General features: G+C 42.6%; 1 protein-coding gene across 2 annotated transcripts in view; it reads right to left on the reverse strand.

Moving 5' to 3' along the window:
• Positions 1-16,473, reverse strand: part of FCHSD2 (FCH and double SH3 domains 2) — a 120,299-nt gene that overhangs the window by 91,107 nt on the left and 12,719 nt on the right. For both annotated transcript variants that reach the window (XM_084226778.1, XM_084226777.1), the window contains exon 3: positions 2,887-2,932. In XM_084226778.1, coding sequence (XP_084082904.1) covers positions 2,887-2,932 — 46 coding nt within the window. The remainder of the gene's footprint in view (positions 1-2,886; positions 2,933-16,473) is intronic.

Raw genomic sequence — 16,473 nt, forward strand, 5'->3', positions numbered from 1 at the left:
AAAAAAGAAAAACTGAACAGACACTTCTACTTGTGCCTCACTTGAAATGTAGCTCAGGGAATGGGCTCTCCCACCTTTTTTGTAGAACATCAGTGCCTTTGGTTGAGGTACTACAATTAGAAACTCATTAGCATGCAGGGAAACTCAACCTCCTCGAGGTTACTTGCAAATTCCAAGGGGCCAGGCCATGCTGATTGCCTGGAGTCACGTTTTACTCTGAAACAATGATAATGAAACATCAAGCAAAACCAAAACATGACAAGGAAGGTCATCTGTGTGTTCCCAGACTGTGAGAGACTGGTCTCTTGAGTTAAAAGTGTGAAATAATATTAACTGCGGCAGAAATGTATTTATAATCTCAAGAAAACCCCCCCAAAAAAACCCCAACATTTTACCCATTTAACAGGCTGGGTAAAATGCTTTTTTTTTTGGAGGTAGCAGCAAAAGCACACATTCAGTAAACTGTTTTTTCACCATAAGAGTATTCTCAGGCACTGATTTCAGGTAGCTTATTAATCATGGAGAATAGCTAATAATAACAATATAAAATTGCAATTTAAATGCTATTAGCAGGCATACTGTTAGTGGGAAATGAGAACCTTTCTGAGCTCTCATTTCTGAATATTAAGGTAACCCTCTAAGCATATATTAAATAATGCAGGACCAAAAATACAAGTGGAAGAGCTGAATGCAGAATCCCAAGATCACTACAGAACTGCAGAATTGCTGATTCACTGGATCTTTCTCCCATTTTTACCACAGGACAGCCTAGAAAAGCCAGGAAAGAACCCACTGGAGAAGGGCAATAAGCAAAAAACAGCTCCAAAAACCTTCAAAGGCAACAGGTGAAAACACAATGCAAAAAAAACCTGGTCAAAATAGGAGCAGGGAAATTTAAATCCAGGCCCTGTAATTCATCACATACATTTGCAGCACTTACCATGTAATTAGGGGCAAGTTATAAACACTGGGCTGGGGTGTTTCACTTGCCTTTGGACAGGTTCTCCTGCTCCCAACAAAAGCACTCTGTGTTTAGGAACTTGGCACCTAAGTGCAGGGCACCAACCTACAATTTTTTTTAAACCAACAAAGCCTTCAGTTCTGGGAAACTGATTTTCATTGGCCACCCTTCCACTGCTTCTCACTTGCCAAAAAAAAGTCAGATGTCAGAATATTCCAAATTCCCTAAGGTGACGAGGCATTTGGAGAGAATCTGTGAAAAGGTTTAGAAATCTGGCTTCATAAACTACTGAGCATTTCCAGCTCCCTTTAGAACTGGTTTAAAAGGAATATCCCACTGATGATGAATGCAACTTCCCATTTATTTAGAACACAACTTCCCTCCCCAAAAGGCTTTATGTGAAATTTTATTACCACCTCCAAAACAGAAATCCTTTTAGAAGAAGCATCCAACATTGTTTTGGAGCTGTGCACTTATCAGCAATCCAAGGAAGCGATCCCACAAGACTTCATTCATAGAAACAGCTATTCAGTGAATCTCAAATGCTGCAGCTGCATTGCTGCAAAGCTGGGGGGGGTTTAAATCCAAGGAGCTGAAAGCCTCAGTTGTTAGGTCGGAGCTTTCCGAAGCGCAGTGTAATTATTTTTCCAACTTATCAGGACTATTCCCTAAATGCAGTGACTGTTGTGTCTCTGCATATAAAAGACATTCCCAGTGTCTAATGCATAAATCTGTTAAGAACTGGTGTTATATTTTCTACATAATTAAAAAAAAATCACTCAAGACTACACATTTTTAACCACAGTTTCAGGAGGCACTATCATTGATAAATTCAGGTATTTAATCAAATTTAACAGAACTGCCAATGGAATTAATACTTGCCAAGGTAAACTCAAATCTGGAGGAAGAACAGGAGCCCCAATAACTTATGGTACTATTGTCAGTGAGAGGGCTTAATTCAGCACAAATTCCACGAGGTGTAGGAAGCTTTTTCAGATGGGTTTCAGGCTGAGAAGACATGCAGAAAATCCAGCACTAAAAACCCATCCATCACAGGCACAGGAATCATCTTTTCTCAACTGACAGTGAAGCCTGGCCCCAGAACAAGTTTGCTCTGTGTATTTTGGGGGTGATGCAGCACTGGGGACTAAAAGGATGTTTAACATGACATCCTACAAACTGCACTTGGAAGCAGCCTGGTGACAGCTTGTGTTCTCACATTCCACGTCAGGCACATCTCCAGTTGGATTTATGGCATACTGAGCTCCACGAGCTCACTCCCTTGGATTTCATTCTACCTTTAATCTATTTTAAAATAAATTAATGTATTTTTAATCTGTTGTACTTGGACTTAAGCTCCAAGAGCCTTTACTGTAAATTAAACAGGCAGCTGCCCCTTATTAGATGCTTTCTAATTTTGGACTGGGGGAGAAAAAGCAATCCTCCCTCTTTTCTCACAAACAAATCAAAATTCATTCCACTCCCTATCACAAGCACGAGGCCAAATCTGCTTTTATTTCAGATGAATGGGAAGCTGCTCTTACTGAAGAATGTGAATTTAAATTTATTTTGGATCGAGTAAGCCAGAACATTTCCTCTCTCTCTAATTGACCTGATTTTACCTTTCACTCAAATTTCACACTGACTTCTGAGAAAACCACATGGAGTTTGACTTTATAACAATTGGGAAAAAAATGTTAAAAATGTTTTCTGTACTTGAGAACTTCCTCAAGTCAAAATACATGAAAATACAGAATGGGCCTAAGTCCTGTGTAGGTCAAACTGATTCAGAACATCAACACATTTCATGGTAAGTAACTTATGGAAAAGACAAATGAATGAAGTACACATCATGGTAATTTGCTGATTAACAAATCACCCCAATAGAACAATGGCACAGCCATCAAAATTATTCCAGAACCTACCTGTGCATATTCTTTCTCAATTGCAGCTCTTTTCTGACTGAATGCTCTGAAAGAAAAGCAAACAAATTCAGTTAGAACATTAAGCAAAACACCCCTAATTCAATAATTTAGTCAAAATCCATTAACACAGAGAGCAAAACTCTACAAATTCAATAATTTACTTTAAAAGGAGCTTCTGCTGGACATTCTGCAGGGTAAAACAGCAACAAAAAAGGAAAATGGTTTGACAACTTCACATCAGTAGCCCAGCAACGACTGTGTGTGGACTTCACATGTGTGATGGCTAAATTTCCAAGTTTTATTGGGCAAACTCAGTTCCAAGGATACTCGGTTCCCAGGCATAAATAGCATTTTCTTCGTGAAAAGCTTGTCAGCTTTCCAGTGGTACAGCCAAGGGAGGAATTTGGGAGCACAGAACAGGATTGACTTTATGTATCTGGACAGACTTACTTAATTTTCTTCAGACTTATTTTGATCAGAGTTATTTTCTTTAAGCTACACCACAAACTACTCAACTTAAGGCTACACCATAGGCACAAAAAAAATCTAATTTTATTTAAATTAGTTACACAATAACTCTGGTGACACGCCAATAAAAAAACCCACACCTCAGGAACATCCTCTAATTAAGTTAACTCAGTAAAAAGGAGTCTGGACAGGCTCCTTTTATTCCTCCTACTCCATTTCATCCATGAAGAAGTATCCATCCACATGCTATAGGCTCAGCTTCCCCAATGGGATGTAAAACAAAAGTTTAAATGCATCAAAATTGCTTAAAATTCTTCCCAGACCAATGACAGCCCAAGAGATCTGGCCATATTCCAGCTCCAACAGTTAAACTTCCCAAATCCCCCTTGTGTAACCCAGGTGGGTTCCAAGGGCTGTGTAATTCCCATATGAAACACCTTGATAGGAACAAGTGAAGTTGGCTGAGATGCCTGTGAATGGATTTCCTTTGCAAAGCATTCCAAGTATTCCAGCTAATATTATAACCCAATTTCTTTTAGCATCTCCTATTCCAAAATCCAATATCCCAGTCAGTTTAGCTAACACCTAGAAACCACAACATTCCTCTGAAAAGACTCACTTTTCTATCAGAAGTACAAAGAACTGCACAAATAACTCCAAGGAATAACCAAAATGTGTTATCAATATTGAAGAGGAAGAAGAAAACAAGTGCCAGTCTTTGGAACATAAATCTGGGAATACTTTAGGTAAACAAAGTTATTTTCCAATTCTCAGCTAACTGCATTTCAAAACATAGAATCAGAGTTGAGTTACACCAAACCTGGATATGAAGTTGAGTATTTCACCTGAGCTTTTTACCCACCCCATTCAAACCAAATTTCTCTTAAATTAATTGCAAAACAATGACTGTGACAAGCAGGAAGCCCCAGATACCCCAAAAAACTTTCTACATTAAACGTTCTGCACCAGAGAGGAAAAACAAAAACATTCAACCAACCCCTGTGTAGGATTACAAAATAACACGGGAATCAAACTGACTCCCAAAACCAACTGAAATCTTGGAATTGGATCAACCGCAAGCTCTGGCAGGAATGGATCGTACAGCAGCACCTCCTGATGAGAAATATTTCAGTTTTAGATTTTCTTCTGTATTTTAAATGGGGAAATAGCTGACAAGATGCTGTATCCAATATTTAAATTAGTTTTGCTGAATGAAGATGGTTAAGCGTGGAAAGGCTGTGGGGATCGGCCGTCTGCATTCCTTGGAGCCGGTGCTCCCTGCGGCTTTGGGACTGCGCTTCCCTCCCCTGGACCAACACAAAGCTGCTTTTAACCTTGGGACAGCTCATACAGCAACCCTTCTATGACAACTATGAATGGATTACAAAACATGATGAAAGGGGAAACTGAAGTCAACACATTTCCCAGGAGAAACTTATTTTGAGCAGGGGAAAAGAGAATTCTGACTAATAAATGCATCAGAGTTTCTTAACTTGGGCAGTGCGAAAACTTTGACGTGTGTATCCAGATTTTATGTGCAAAGCTGGGATAGTCTTAACCTTATTGTCTGTCAGAAAGGACTTTCAAATCCATTCATATAAGGAAACATTTGTTTCCATTAAGTAATAAAATGTTCCTTAACTACTAGTAACTTTTTACAACATGAGTTAGTGAGTCTGCAAGAAAGCGGGAACATTATTTCACGGTTTTTTAAACTAGGGCGCATTAAGACTTAGTTTTACACCTTTTTCTTAAAGTAACCATTAACTAAGTGCAAGAAACACCATAATTGCACTCCCCAAAAAAGCATTTAGTTTGAGAACAGCAATTCCTAAATATCTTGTTTATCCTATCAACATTAATGCAATACATTTATTCCCTTCCCATTTTTACTCAGGCTCTGTGAGACCAGGGAATTCTAAGAGAGAAGGAAAAAAAAAACTTCTCTTCCTGCCATCCCCACTTTGCTAATGATACTTTTCCTAGTGTTGAGCCCTCATTGCAAATTCTCAACCCCAACTTTCAACCACTGGCATGTCTTTTCATCACTCTTATCCATTAAAGGTAACAGATGCTATGAAATATTGAGGTATCTTTTTATATTCCCATTGTAGAACAACATAACAATATGAATTAAAGAGTCAGGTCGGTGGAGAATCATATTTCATTAAGTTTTCCTACAGGGAAACAGGAGAAACAGATGGGCTTAATTATTTCATGGATGTCCACTTGGGCTGGAAATGTGTACAGCTCACACCTTCAGGAAAAATCAATAGAAGAACATTAAAATATACATTAGTGTTTTATAAGACAATGTCCTGTTGCCAATATTGTGCAGTTGTACAAATCTGAAGATCAAAGTCACAGCTTGCACAGAAGAAAGGTAAACCCAGTGACACCCTGAAAACCAGAAAGGGAATCAGTCACTGTATAAAAATTTAATTCCATGCAGAGCTATGCAAAAACGTAAACACACACTTCATGTTCAGGGCTCTTGAATAAAAGAAGAGGCTAAATTTGCACCAGTGAATGTATTTCTATTCAAAGGCTGAGAAATTCAACAATGAACCAGGCAAGGCCTGAATCCCATTTGGAACAATTTCTCATGCAAGATGATGATAATGATCAAAACCCCAAGGTATTAAATGGAAAATTCATACAGCTCACCTGACACCAGCAGTTTGTGTTTGTGGGTTTTTTGGCTACGAACATTCAGACTAATTGTTTGGAAATTTTAATGAAATGTTAAAATCCTTACAATTAACACAAAGCCTCAGAAAACAGATAAATTAATATCACACCCAAAACATTAGGCTAAAGAAACACATCTTTGACTGACCTTGACCTGAAATTAATTCACCCCATCCCAAAGTAAATCTCCCTAAGAATTGCAGAGCACATTGCAGCTGGGTTAAAACTGACTCAATCCTCCACCACTCAAGAAGATGAATCAGTGAATTTTGAAATACCCAAAAATTTCCAGCTTCCCAGAAAGTAGATCAAGGATAATTCCTGACAGCTAGAACACACAGCAGTGGAAAAATATGACTTTACAACTTGTGCTTATAATGTACACTGGGAGCACACACTCTCAGTGCGCAATCTTGTCCAAAGTAATGCTACCCCAATTTTTTTTTTAGTGTACACTCACTCCAAAATTTTCCATTAAAAACATGAAAACAGACAGTTCTTATTATAAAAAAAGAAAATAAATGAAAAAGGGGAGCAGCTGGTTTTGTCTCAGTGACCTCAGTGACAAAAACCACTCCATCAGCTTGAATCAATCCCAAATATTGTTGAATTTCTTTGTATTTATTCTTTCTTGTCTTCTTTTTAAACCATCCCAGACTTTAAATGGTTTTGAATGATTTTTAGTGGGGCACAGGGAATAAATAATCATATTGCATTACTGCTGGCAGGATAAAGATGAAATTTAGGAATTACTGTCCACAAATCACTCCTGACCCATCTCTTTAATGGTGAAGACATGCAGTGAAGTGTTTCTGCCCAGGATGGCATTGAAATTCCATCCTGGAGTCCCAGCCTGGCCCGCTGCTCAAGACTGGAATGCGCCCGAACTCGGCATTTGCCTTCGCTGACCTTCCAGAGGTTCCTGCCAGGCTCTGTCACCCTGGACACAGCCCTGCCTGCAGCCTGTCAATGTTCTCCCCCAATTTGACAGGCTCCTCCAACTTGCCAAAAGCCCCATGCCACCATCCAGGTTGTGACTGGAGTCCTGAACCAGCACTGACCCACCGACCTCTGAGGGGTTCCAGCTGCCAGCTGCACTTGGCACTGCTCCCCACCGCTCAGATTTGGGGAGCCCAGCCAACTTTCCACCCAGCTATCAGTCCATGTGTCCCCAGTGTGGCTCTCAAGGTGCTACAGGACTGTGTCAAAGGTCTCCCTGAAGCCACCACGTACAACACAGGCACTGCCAGCTTTCCCAAAAGGCAATCAAGCACCTCTTGCCCTTGGGAGTTCACGCTGGCTGCTCCAAATCACCTTTGGGCCCCTTCAAGGAATGGAAAAGAAGCCTCAAAAATTGTTTCCAGGAGGTTTTGCTGCGTAATTTACCGAGGAATTAAGGTAAAGCTGCTGTTCCCAGATCCTCCTCCCAGCAGTCTTTGAAAATGGGTCCAGTATTTGCCTTTCTGCAGCCATCAGGAAGCTCTCCTGACTGCCATGACCTTTCCAAGGTGACAGGGAACTATCCCACAGCACCTTGAGAGTCCCAGTACGCTCCAAGTCCTGCAGCTGCACCTGCCCTGTGCAGCTCCATTGGACAGCTCACAGGGCTTGGCTGGGATGGAGTTAATTTTCTGCACGGTGGCTGGGATGGGGCTGTGCCTGGGATTTGTGCTGAGAACACAAAGTTCCGGGCACAGATAACTCAGGGATGTTCCCGTTATTGCTGAGCAGTGCTTACACAGCTCAAAGCCCTTCCTGCTCCTCACACCACAGAATGGTTTGTGTTGGGAGGGACCTTGATAATAACCTTGTTCCACCCCCTGCCATGGGCAGGGACACCTTCCATTATCTCAGGTTGTTCCAAACCCCATCCAGCCTGGCCTTGGGCACTTCCAGGGATCCAGGGGCAGCCACAGCTTCTCTGGGCAACCTGTTCCCATTAGTGAGTAGGCTGTGAGTGTGTAAGAAACTGGGAGTCAGGAGAGCTGACCTCAAGTGACCCCAGACCACACAGCATTGGGCTCAGCAATAAAAGCTGGGGAAAGAAGAAAGAATGTTCAAAATGATGGCATTTACCTTGCCAAGTCACAGACCCATTAGTGTTGGAATAAACCTCAAGGGATCACTGAGTCCAAGCTGTGCCAAATCCCTACCTTGTCACCAGCCAAAAGCACTGACTGCCACATCCAGTCCTTCCTTGGACACCTGCAGGGATGGGGACTTCAAACCTCCCTGGGCAGCCCCTGCCAATGCTTGACAATCATCTCCATGAAGGAATTCTTGCTGCTGTCCGCCCTGAGCCTGCCCTGCCCCAGCCTGAGGCCGTTCCGTCTCCTTCTGTCCCTGTTGTCCCTCCAGCTGTCCCCTCCTGTCAGGAGTTGTGCAGAGCCACAAGGTCCCCTCTGAGCCTCCTTTTCTTCAGGCTGAGCCCCTTCCCAGCTCCAGACCCTACCCCGGGCCATGGCACTGAATTAAAATATCCTTTGGAATGCCAGCTCCCACTATAAAATCCAAAGGGGAGCAATCCTGAAATACATGGGATGAGAGAATGGGCCAAAACGTTTTGCCATCCCTTGAAGGGAAACAGCTTTTCTCAAGGAATGCCAACATCCTTCTTTGGTTTGATTCAGTACTTTAATACGGATCCCTCCTGCCACTTTTCCCCAACAACATGAAAAATGCACCATAATGAATCAGTACCATACAACCAAATAACTGCTGTTACCTGGTTTTTAATTTAGGGACAGGTGTGTCACAAACAAAAGCACAAGTGATTCCCAAATACTCCAGCCAACATAAATCATCCCTGTGGCTCTGTTAGGGGCAGGGGTTGGCAATAAATGCTGAGATAAGATAACACAGCAGCAGCTGCATGGCTAATGAGGGACTCCAGGAACACCCATGCATGCAGGGACACGCTGCATTAATATTCCCTGCCCGTGTCCAGCAGACACAAAGACAACACACCTGGAGCAATAATGAATCTACAGAAATTATTCATCACGACAGGACTCTCAAACATTGCATGTAATAAGCTCCTCTTCGTGGCTTTTCTCTTTACTAAACAGAATTACCACTACAGAAATGTTTTTGAAGGTTTGCATAAAATTCTGAGTGGCTGAAGGGTAAATTATTTTTCATAACACCACAATTTCTGAATTTATCTGTACACAGGCTGCAGAAAGCATGGCAGTGCAAAAACCAGGTTATCAAAATTTGGAACACACTTCACAAAATCCCAGAATGGTTATGGTCAGAGGGCACCTACAGAACATCCCATTCCCCACCCTGCCATGGGCAGGGACTCCTTCCACTGTCCCAGGCTGCTCCAAGCCCTGTCCAACCTGGCATTGGACACTTCCAGCCACAGCTTCTCTGGGCACCCTGTGCCAGGGCCTCACCACCCTCACAAGGAAAAACTTCTTCTTAATACCCCTCCTGCTAATATCCAATCTAAACTTACTCTCTTTATAGTCCAAATCCATTCCCCTTGTTCACCTTGTCACAAAGTACTCAGGACTCCAAATTCAGAGATTTTTGTAGCCTGACTTTCCCTTTTCCCAGCAAAAATCCTCCAATATTGATTACTGAACACCATGAATGATATTTTTTATTTATACATCAAAAACTTCAACTCAGACAAAGCACAGCAAGTGAAGTTTCACCTTAATTACATCATGTAAAAGAATTAACTCCTTTATTACAACTCTGTACGTCAGACCACCACTAAATCATCAGCAAAGCCACCTCCCCCAGGAATCCAGTTGCCTCCACTCATTTTCTGGCTAACTGTATTCGATTTAAACACCCCCAAATTCCAGTAAAACCAGTGCTGACTCTAACAGTTGATCTCATGCCTTTGCTCTTGCAAAAAGGCAACTGAAGAAATTAGGAAGTTGTAAGCAAGGAGAAAGTCACTTCCATTTCATTTGCACAGAATACTTCAGGTTCCTTTTCAGCCACTCCAAGAAAAAAAATCACCAGAGGTCACATTACAGCAAATCACAGCCTTTATGTTTGGTTTTAAAAATAACAAACTCTCATTTGTTCAATGGTTTTATATCATCTGAATGAAACAGATCCCTTCCTAGAAAGATGACCCCTTTATGTGCGTGCTGTCACCCTACAGGGTTATGCTATTGCTAGAAATAGGCAGTTCAGCTGCATTTTTATCAAGGAACAAAAGCTCCATGTCAGGTTTGAATAATATCAACACTGCCACTATTGCCTTTCCTGCTGAAGACTTTGTACCGCCTATTAAATAAACTCCACTGTGCTGGGCATTTAACAGCACTGCTCAAACACCATTTTGCTGCCTGGATTTTGGGCTGGCTTTATTTGCCTGGTCTCCAATTAAACCTGCTACCTCCCATGTTACATCACATCCCTGCCCTTCAGCACACAGATACACACCTGGAACTCTTCCCCCAGCTCTTGTAGAAATATGTTCATCAACATCAGAGCATTACCTTGGCTCTTCTTTCCAAATTGCACGGTAAGGTTTTCCTGGACATCAGTAAAGGGAAAGATTTCCCTGCAAAAGGTTGAGTGGGGGAAATAAAACTGCTGAGTACTGCAGACCCTTTCCTAGAGCCCATCACTTGGAAGAGTCTACATGCAGAAGATGTCTTGCTTCTCCCATTCCCAGAGCATCCCTCTTTCCACTCCTCATGTCCCTGATCAGGTGGAGCTGTCACTGATATTGTCCTTGAGCAGCCAAGCAAAGCTTTCATGCTCCTCTCTTCCTGCCCACCAACCCTGCATGCTTTCCCTGCTCAGCCATGAAGCTCCTGACCTTCCCACACAACGGGATGGGCTGCTCCTGAGCTCTCTGCAAGTCCTGCTTAGGAAAACTAAGCTCAACCCATCACTCCTGGCTGCTTCCCAGGAAACTCTGCCCACCACTGCTGAATTCTGCTCTCATGACAGTGCATCTCCAGGTCCTGAAGGCAATTTGTGGCCACAAAAGCCCAAGCCACCACTAGTCTGGACAGGATTCTGAACGCCAGCCTCCCCTGCCACGGCAAGCACGGACGACGTGGAGTTCTCACACCACAAACATCCCAACGCGGGGTGAACACGGCCTCCAGGCCAAGATCTTTAACAAGAACCTTGCTGGGCAGGCCAAGGTCCCACCAGCTGTGAAAGCACACGAGGCAGCAGAACAAACTCAAAACCACCCCGGCGAGGTCACCCACAGCCTTCATTTTTGCCCACAAAGAAGTTCTCTGACCCAGCACGAGAAGCCAGTGATGCTTCCTGCTTGTGGATCCACTTGAGGTCTGCCTGATCTCAGCAGAGGTGTGAAGGGCATCTTTACAACTCGGGAAGCACAAATATTTGTAACATCAGGAAACTCTCTGCTTGCTGAGTCAAGGAATTCAGCTCTCCTTCCTGCAGCTCGCTGGCAGCCCTCACTTTCTGCTTACCTCAGTGCACTGCTCCAGTTCTCTGGCAAGCACAAAAGAAATAAAGAATGGCCTTTTCTTAAACTTTACTTTAATGTACATACTCTGTACTGTCTCCTCTTTAGTCTTAAAATAGTTCTTCTGAACAGAGCTTCATAAATTCCTACAGAAAGAGAGTAGCTGGCAATTCAAACATCCTGTACCACAGCAGAGTTCTCCTCTCCTCTCCTCTCCTCTCCTCTCCTCTCCTCTCCTCTCCTCTCCTCTCCTCTCCTCTCCTTCTCCTTCTCCTTCTCCTTCTCCTTCTCCTTCTCCTTCTCCTTCTCCTTCTCCTCTCCTCACAAATTCCTTTCTACAACACATCTCATGACTTTCTAGCAGTTTTACCCCCAGCAAACAGCAGCTACAATATCCACCCCATGCCTTTCACAGCCAAGCACACAGTAATCCCTTGTTGATTCAGCTACTACAGAACATTTTACCACCCTGAGGAGCCCTGCTCCATCCTTCTGCTACACCGAGGATTTACAGTAACTCACAACAGCACTGGATTCTCTGTCTCTGCCCTGCAATTAGAAGCCTGCTCATCTCACACCTAAAACTAATCAGCTGTGACAGCTTTGCTACCATTTGTCCTTTGGAATGCTTACCCTTTAAATCTCCACTTATCTTCAGCTAATATAAAAGTACACGGAAGGAAAATTCTCCTGAGTGTAAACAGAGGTATTAAAGCTGAAAATACTTCAACCAATATTTCAATGTACCAGGATATAGCCAACTATACAATCAAGGAATCAAAGTTGGGCACTATATCTTTGTAACAAAAGCAATCTCCTGCCTGTCCTGCCAGCATCCATCCACCTACAATTGTTTTTACTCCAGTTTCACACAATTTTCAGTACCTGGATCATCATCCTGCTGTCCCCTGAAGCAACTGCAGGCACTACTGTTCAACTCAAAGTAGTAATAACCTTGCCTTTCATGCCCACAGAGAGCAGAAAAATGAGCTCCTGCTTTAAAAAACAAAACCAGAAAGTCTAACTTTGAACATCTTGACTTCTTAAGTTCTCACACACAGAATAGTTCAGGTAGGAAAAGGCCCTGATGATCATCTTGACCAACCATGAATGACTTCCTGCTCTTACAAAATGTCCCTTCCTAAAAAGCCCATTTGGATTTTCAAGAGAGCATTGCTTACAGTCCTCACAGTAGTTTAAAAGATGCACTTCCAACCTGAAACTTCCCCACACAATGTGTTATAAAGTCACTATTTTTTTTAGCAGGACATTTAGAGGTCAATCCCAAATGGAACAGGCCAATCTTAAGTGCTCTTTACAACACACAGAACATACTAGAGCATACATATCTTGGCATCTTGGCAACATTTCTAACTGAAGCATTTTAATGCACAGTAAAATTTATTTGAATTAAACAAAAATTATTAACACATATGCAAAATTCTTGGTGTGAAAGTACCCACAAGCAGATTTGGCCTTTGACAGGAGATAGTTGTGATTTTTATCAGCACAAGCTCCCAATTAATAAGAAATTTCTCCTTTATAAATCTATCAAAAACAACAAAGCAGTTTTTCCCCAAATGCATTTGTGAGGTACGAATTTATTCATAATTTTAAATGTTCTAATGCACACAACCTATGATAAACCATGAAATATCTTCACCTCGTGCCTGACCAGTGCCCCTGTAGCAATGCACAGAGAAAAAAATTCCAGACAACATTCACTAGCGAGCAATGTACTCCCCATAAATCACATTACTGTACAGTTTGGGATTAGGATGAGTTGCCACTAGCAACAGAGCAAAAAAAAATCAATTCTGTCACTATATATAGAGAATTCTTGCAACCTCAAACATAGCCAATATTTTCAGCAATTTGTCTCAGAGAAGTATTAGCAGTCCAGCATGTGATCAGAGGAACATGACACCCAGACAGAAAACAATGCTAAAACAATAGCTTTTCCTTCAGTAGAATAAAAAAAGAAAACAAAAAAGAACTGCCAGAAAGCTGCTGGTGAGTGTGAGCATTTCATTCACCCTTTTCAAAATAAAAGCGTGCCCTCTTTATAGCATTAACATTCACAACAAATACAAGGATTGGTTTCAGAGCTTAAGTGATCACTAATGAGTTTTTGTTTTAAAATGGGAAACTAAGCAAACATTAGGGAGACATACAATTTAGACAAATACAGGGGTATTTTTCTATAGCTTCCCCAGACCTGATTCATCATATCCAAGGCATTTCCCTTTCAGGAAAAAACCCAACAACATAGGATGTTATAATTCAGACTGTCTACCAGGAGCTTTTAGAAAACAGGAATATGAGGAGTTTCTTTGATCCCCATTTGCTTAACAGCAAGAAGCCAAGGCACATTTCATCATTCATGCCTCTTATTTCATCCTGGATCTGCAAAAGGTTTTGTAGCAGGCAACAACCACCTTGGAGTTCTTACTTTACTCATCTGTCACATTTTAGGAATCTTGACAGTGCCACCCAGGTTTATCACAAAGACTTCTCTCCTTTCTTTTCCTACAGTCTTAATATGAGCATTTCAATTTTAAATGATGCCTTTCACAAGGTTTCATTGTCACTAACACTGACGTAAGTCAAGTTCTGTGTTTTAATGGATTCTACAGGTAAAAATAATTACTATAATGGGTTTTTTTCCTCAAAGCACAATCACCCTGTTTTAGAAGAGTACAGTACAGTTATTTTTTAAAGTCACTAAAATGTAACAGCTCACTGAAAACATGTGGCACGATTTCTAAAATCCATCTGTAGATATATGTCAGAATCAGAATTACTTAGGTTGGAAAAGACCTCTGAGATCCTTGAGCCCAAGTTTTGACTGATTACTACCTTGCCACCACCGAGTGCCATGTCCTGTCATTCCCTAAACACAAATATTCCTTATAAATTTTTCCCCAAAAGGAGAAATTTCAGTCTATTGCCACCAAAAAAAAAGATATGGAAAGGGGTCAAGTCATCCTGTCTTCTTGCCACTGACAAGAATATTGATCTTGCTTACTACCTGCAGCACCACTGCCTGCTCCAACCACATATAGCAGTATAGTGCAGTTAAAACCATTGTTCCTGAGCTCCAGTAAAACCAGAACAGGGCTGTTAATAAAGGTTTGTCACAGAATCACAGACTCCCAGCATGGTTTGAGTGGGAAGGGACTTGAAAAGATCATTAGTCCCACCCCTGCCTTGGGCAGGGGCACCTCCCACTGTCCCAGGTAGTTCCAAGCCCTGTCCAGCCTGGCCTTGGACACTGCCAGGGATCCAGGGGCAGCCACAGCTTCTCTGGGAACCTGTGCCAGGTCCTCCCCACCCTCCCAGGGAAGAACTTGCCCCCCAAATCCCAACTACCCCTGGCCTTTAGCAGTCAGAAGTCATGCCCCTTGTTCTGGCATTTCATGCCTCTGTCTGAAGTCCCTCTCCATCTTTCTTATGGGCTCCTTCCTTTCTTGGAAGGGGCAATCAGGTCACCCTGAGGCTTCCAGGCTGAACAATCCCAATTCTCCCAGCCTTTCCCATACTGCCAGCTCAGCAGCACAGCTGGGTGCAGAGAAGGCAAAAGGCATTTCAAACATCCACCGAGCTGTGTCAACAAAAGGGCCCAGCCCTCCTCCAGCACAGTATGAAGCTAACCTGCTAAATTTAGAACAAAAAAAAAAAAAAATCACAACTACAACGGACAAACTCCTCTAGCAGAGAGATCCATTTGCCCCCCGAGAGTAAGGAACTGTTTGGATGCATGGAGAGATGAGGTCTTGGTTCTTAACTGGACACCAGCTCTGCACTGCGCCTCCACCAGAAGGACCTGGCAGCGAGCAGAGAACATCAAAGCACCCCCACCAACCGAAAGGAACTTCTCAGGGCAGATCAAAGCTCCAGGCACTTCATAAGCCGGGCCCGGGGTGTTCCAAACACCCCCCGAAGCCGGGAACAAAGAGCGCCGTGCGGCCGCATTCCTGCGGCACCGCAGAGCCCCGCAGGGACGGCCAGCCCCGGCTGCGGGACACGCCAGTCACAAGGCCAAGTCTCCCCAGGAAATCGGGAATAACAACATGGCCATGCTTGGTTTTATGGAAAAGAAATGTGCCTTGGCTCCTCCTTGTGCTGCTCTTTGTCAGGATGGGGAGAAGGAGAGCAGGTTCCTACCAAAAGAAGAGGGGGCACACGGGAAAGCAAGTGCAGACAAACAAAGGACATTTTTATCAGTGACACACTGGAAGATGAGTGAAGTCTTTACAGAGGTTTTTAGAACTATTTCTTGAGGACCAGATGCCCAACAGACAGAAGATTCACCTCCTCAGGCATTAGGGATCAAGTTCAGCTACTGTCCACCAACAAGACGCAGCCTGCATCACCTCAGACTGCAACTTCAACCACTCTTAGGATACTATCATCAAAATTCTGCATATTTCCAAATGAAAAACTCCTGTAATCACAAAGATTACCTTCACCTCCTCAGCAGAAAAGCCTAAGCTCCAAATGCTTAGAAAAGCTAGAATATAGGGCCTTCTTTGTTTTCTACACAGCTGATTAGCTCACAGCAATTAACTACAATCTGCTTTCACATCAATTAATACAAATATGGACGAACAATGTCCAGAAAAATTTTGTTTGCACTTTTAACCTATTTGAACATAATGCACTTCATTCAAGCTCTGCATACATTCAGCCAAATCAGAAGGTTTTAGGCAGATGTTCCCCTGAAAGCCTGTACATCACAGGGGAAAAGAAATGAGATTCCCAAAGAGAACTAGTGCACTTCCCAAGCTTTCCCAAGTCTGCCACTATTTATAGTGATTCGAGAGACTCAACACCTCCCACACTGTTACAATTCTGAGCCTTTGCTTTGATTTGAAACACACAGAAAAGAGCTAAGAAGGAGGTACAAACCAGTCTTACTGCAACTGCAGAAATTACTTTTCTCTCATCTCTCTTCTATTACTGGGTGGGAAATGTGGGATACAAGGAATAGCTGCAACTCT

The sequence above is a fragment of the Fringilla coelebs genome (genome assembly GCF_963513975.1).
Source record: "Fringilla coelebs genome assembly, chromosome: 2".
In the NCBI taxonomy this organism is placed as follows: Eukaryota; Metazoa; Chordata; class Aves; order Passeriformes; family Fringillidae; genus Fringilla; species Fringilla coelebs.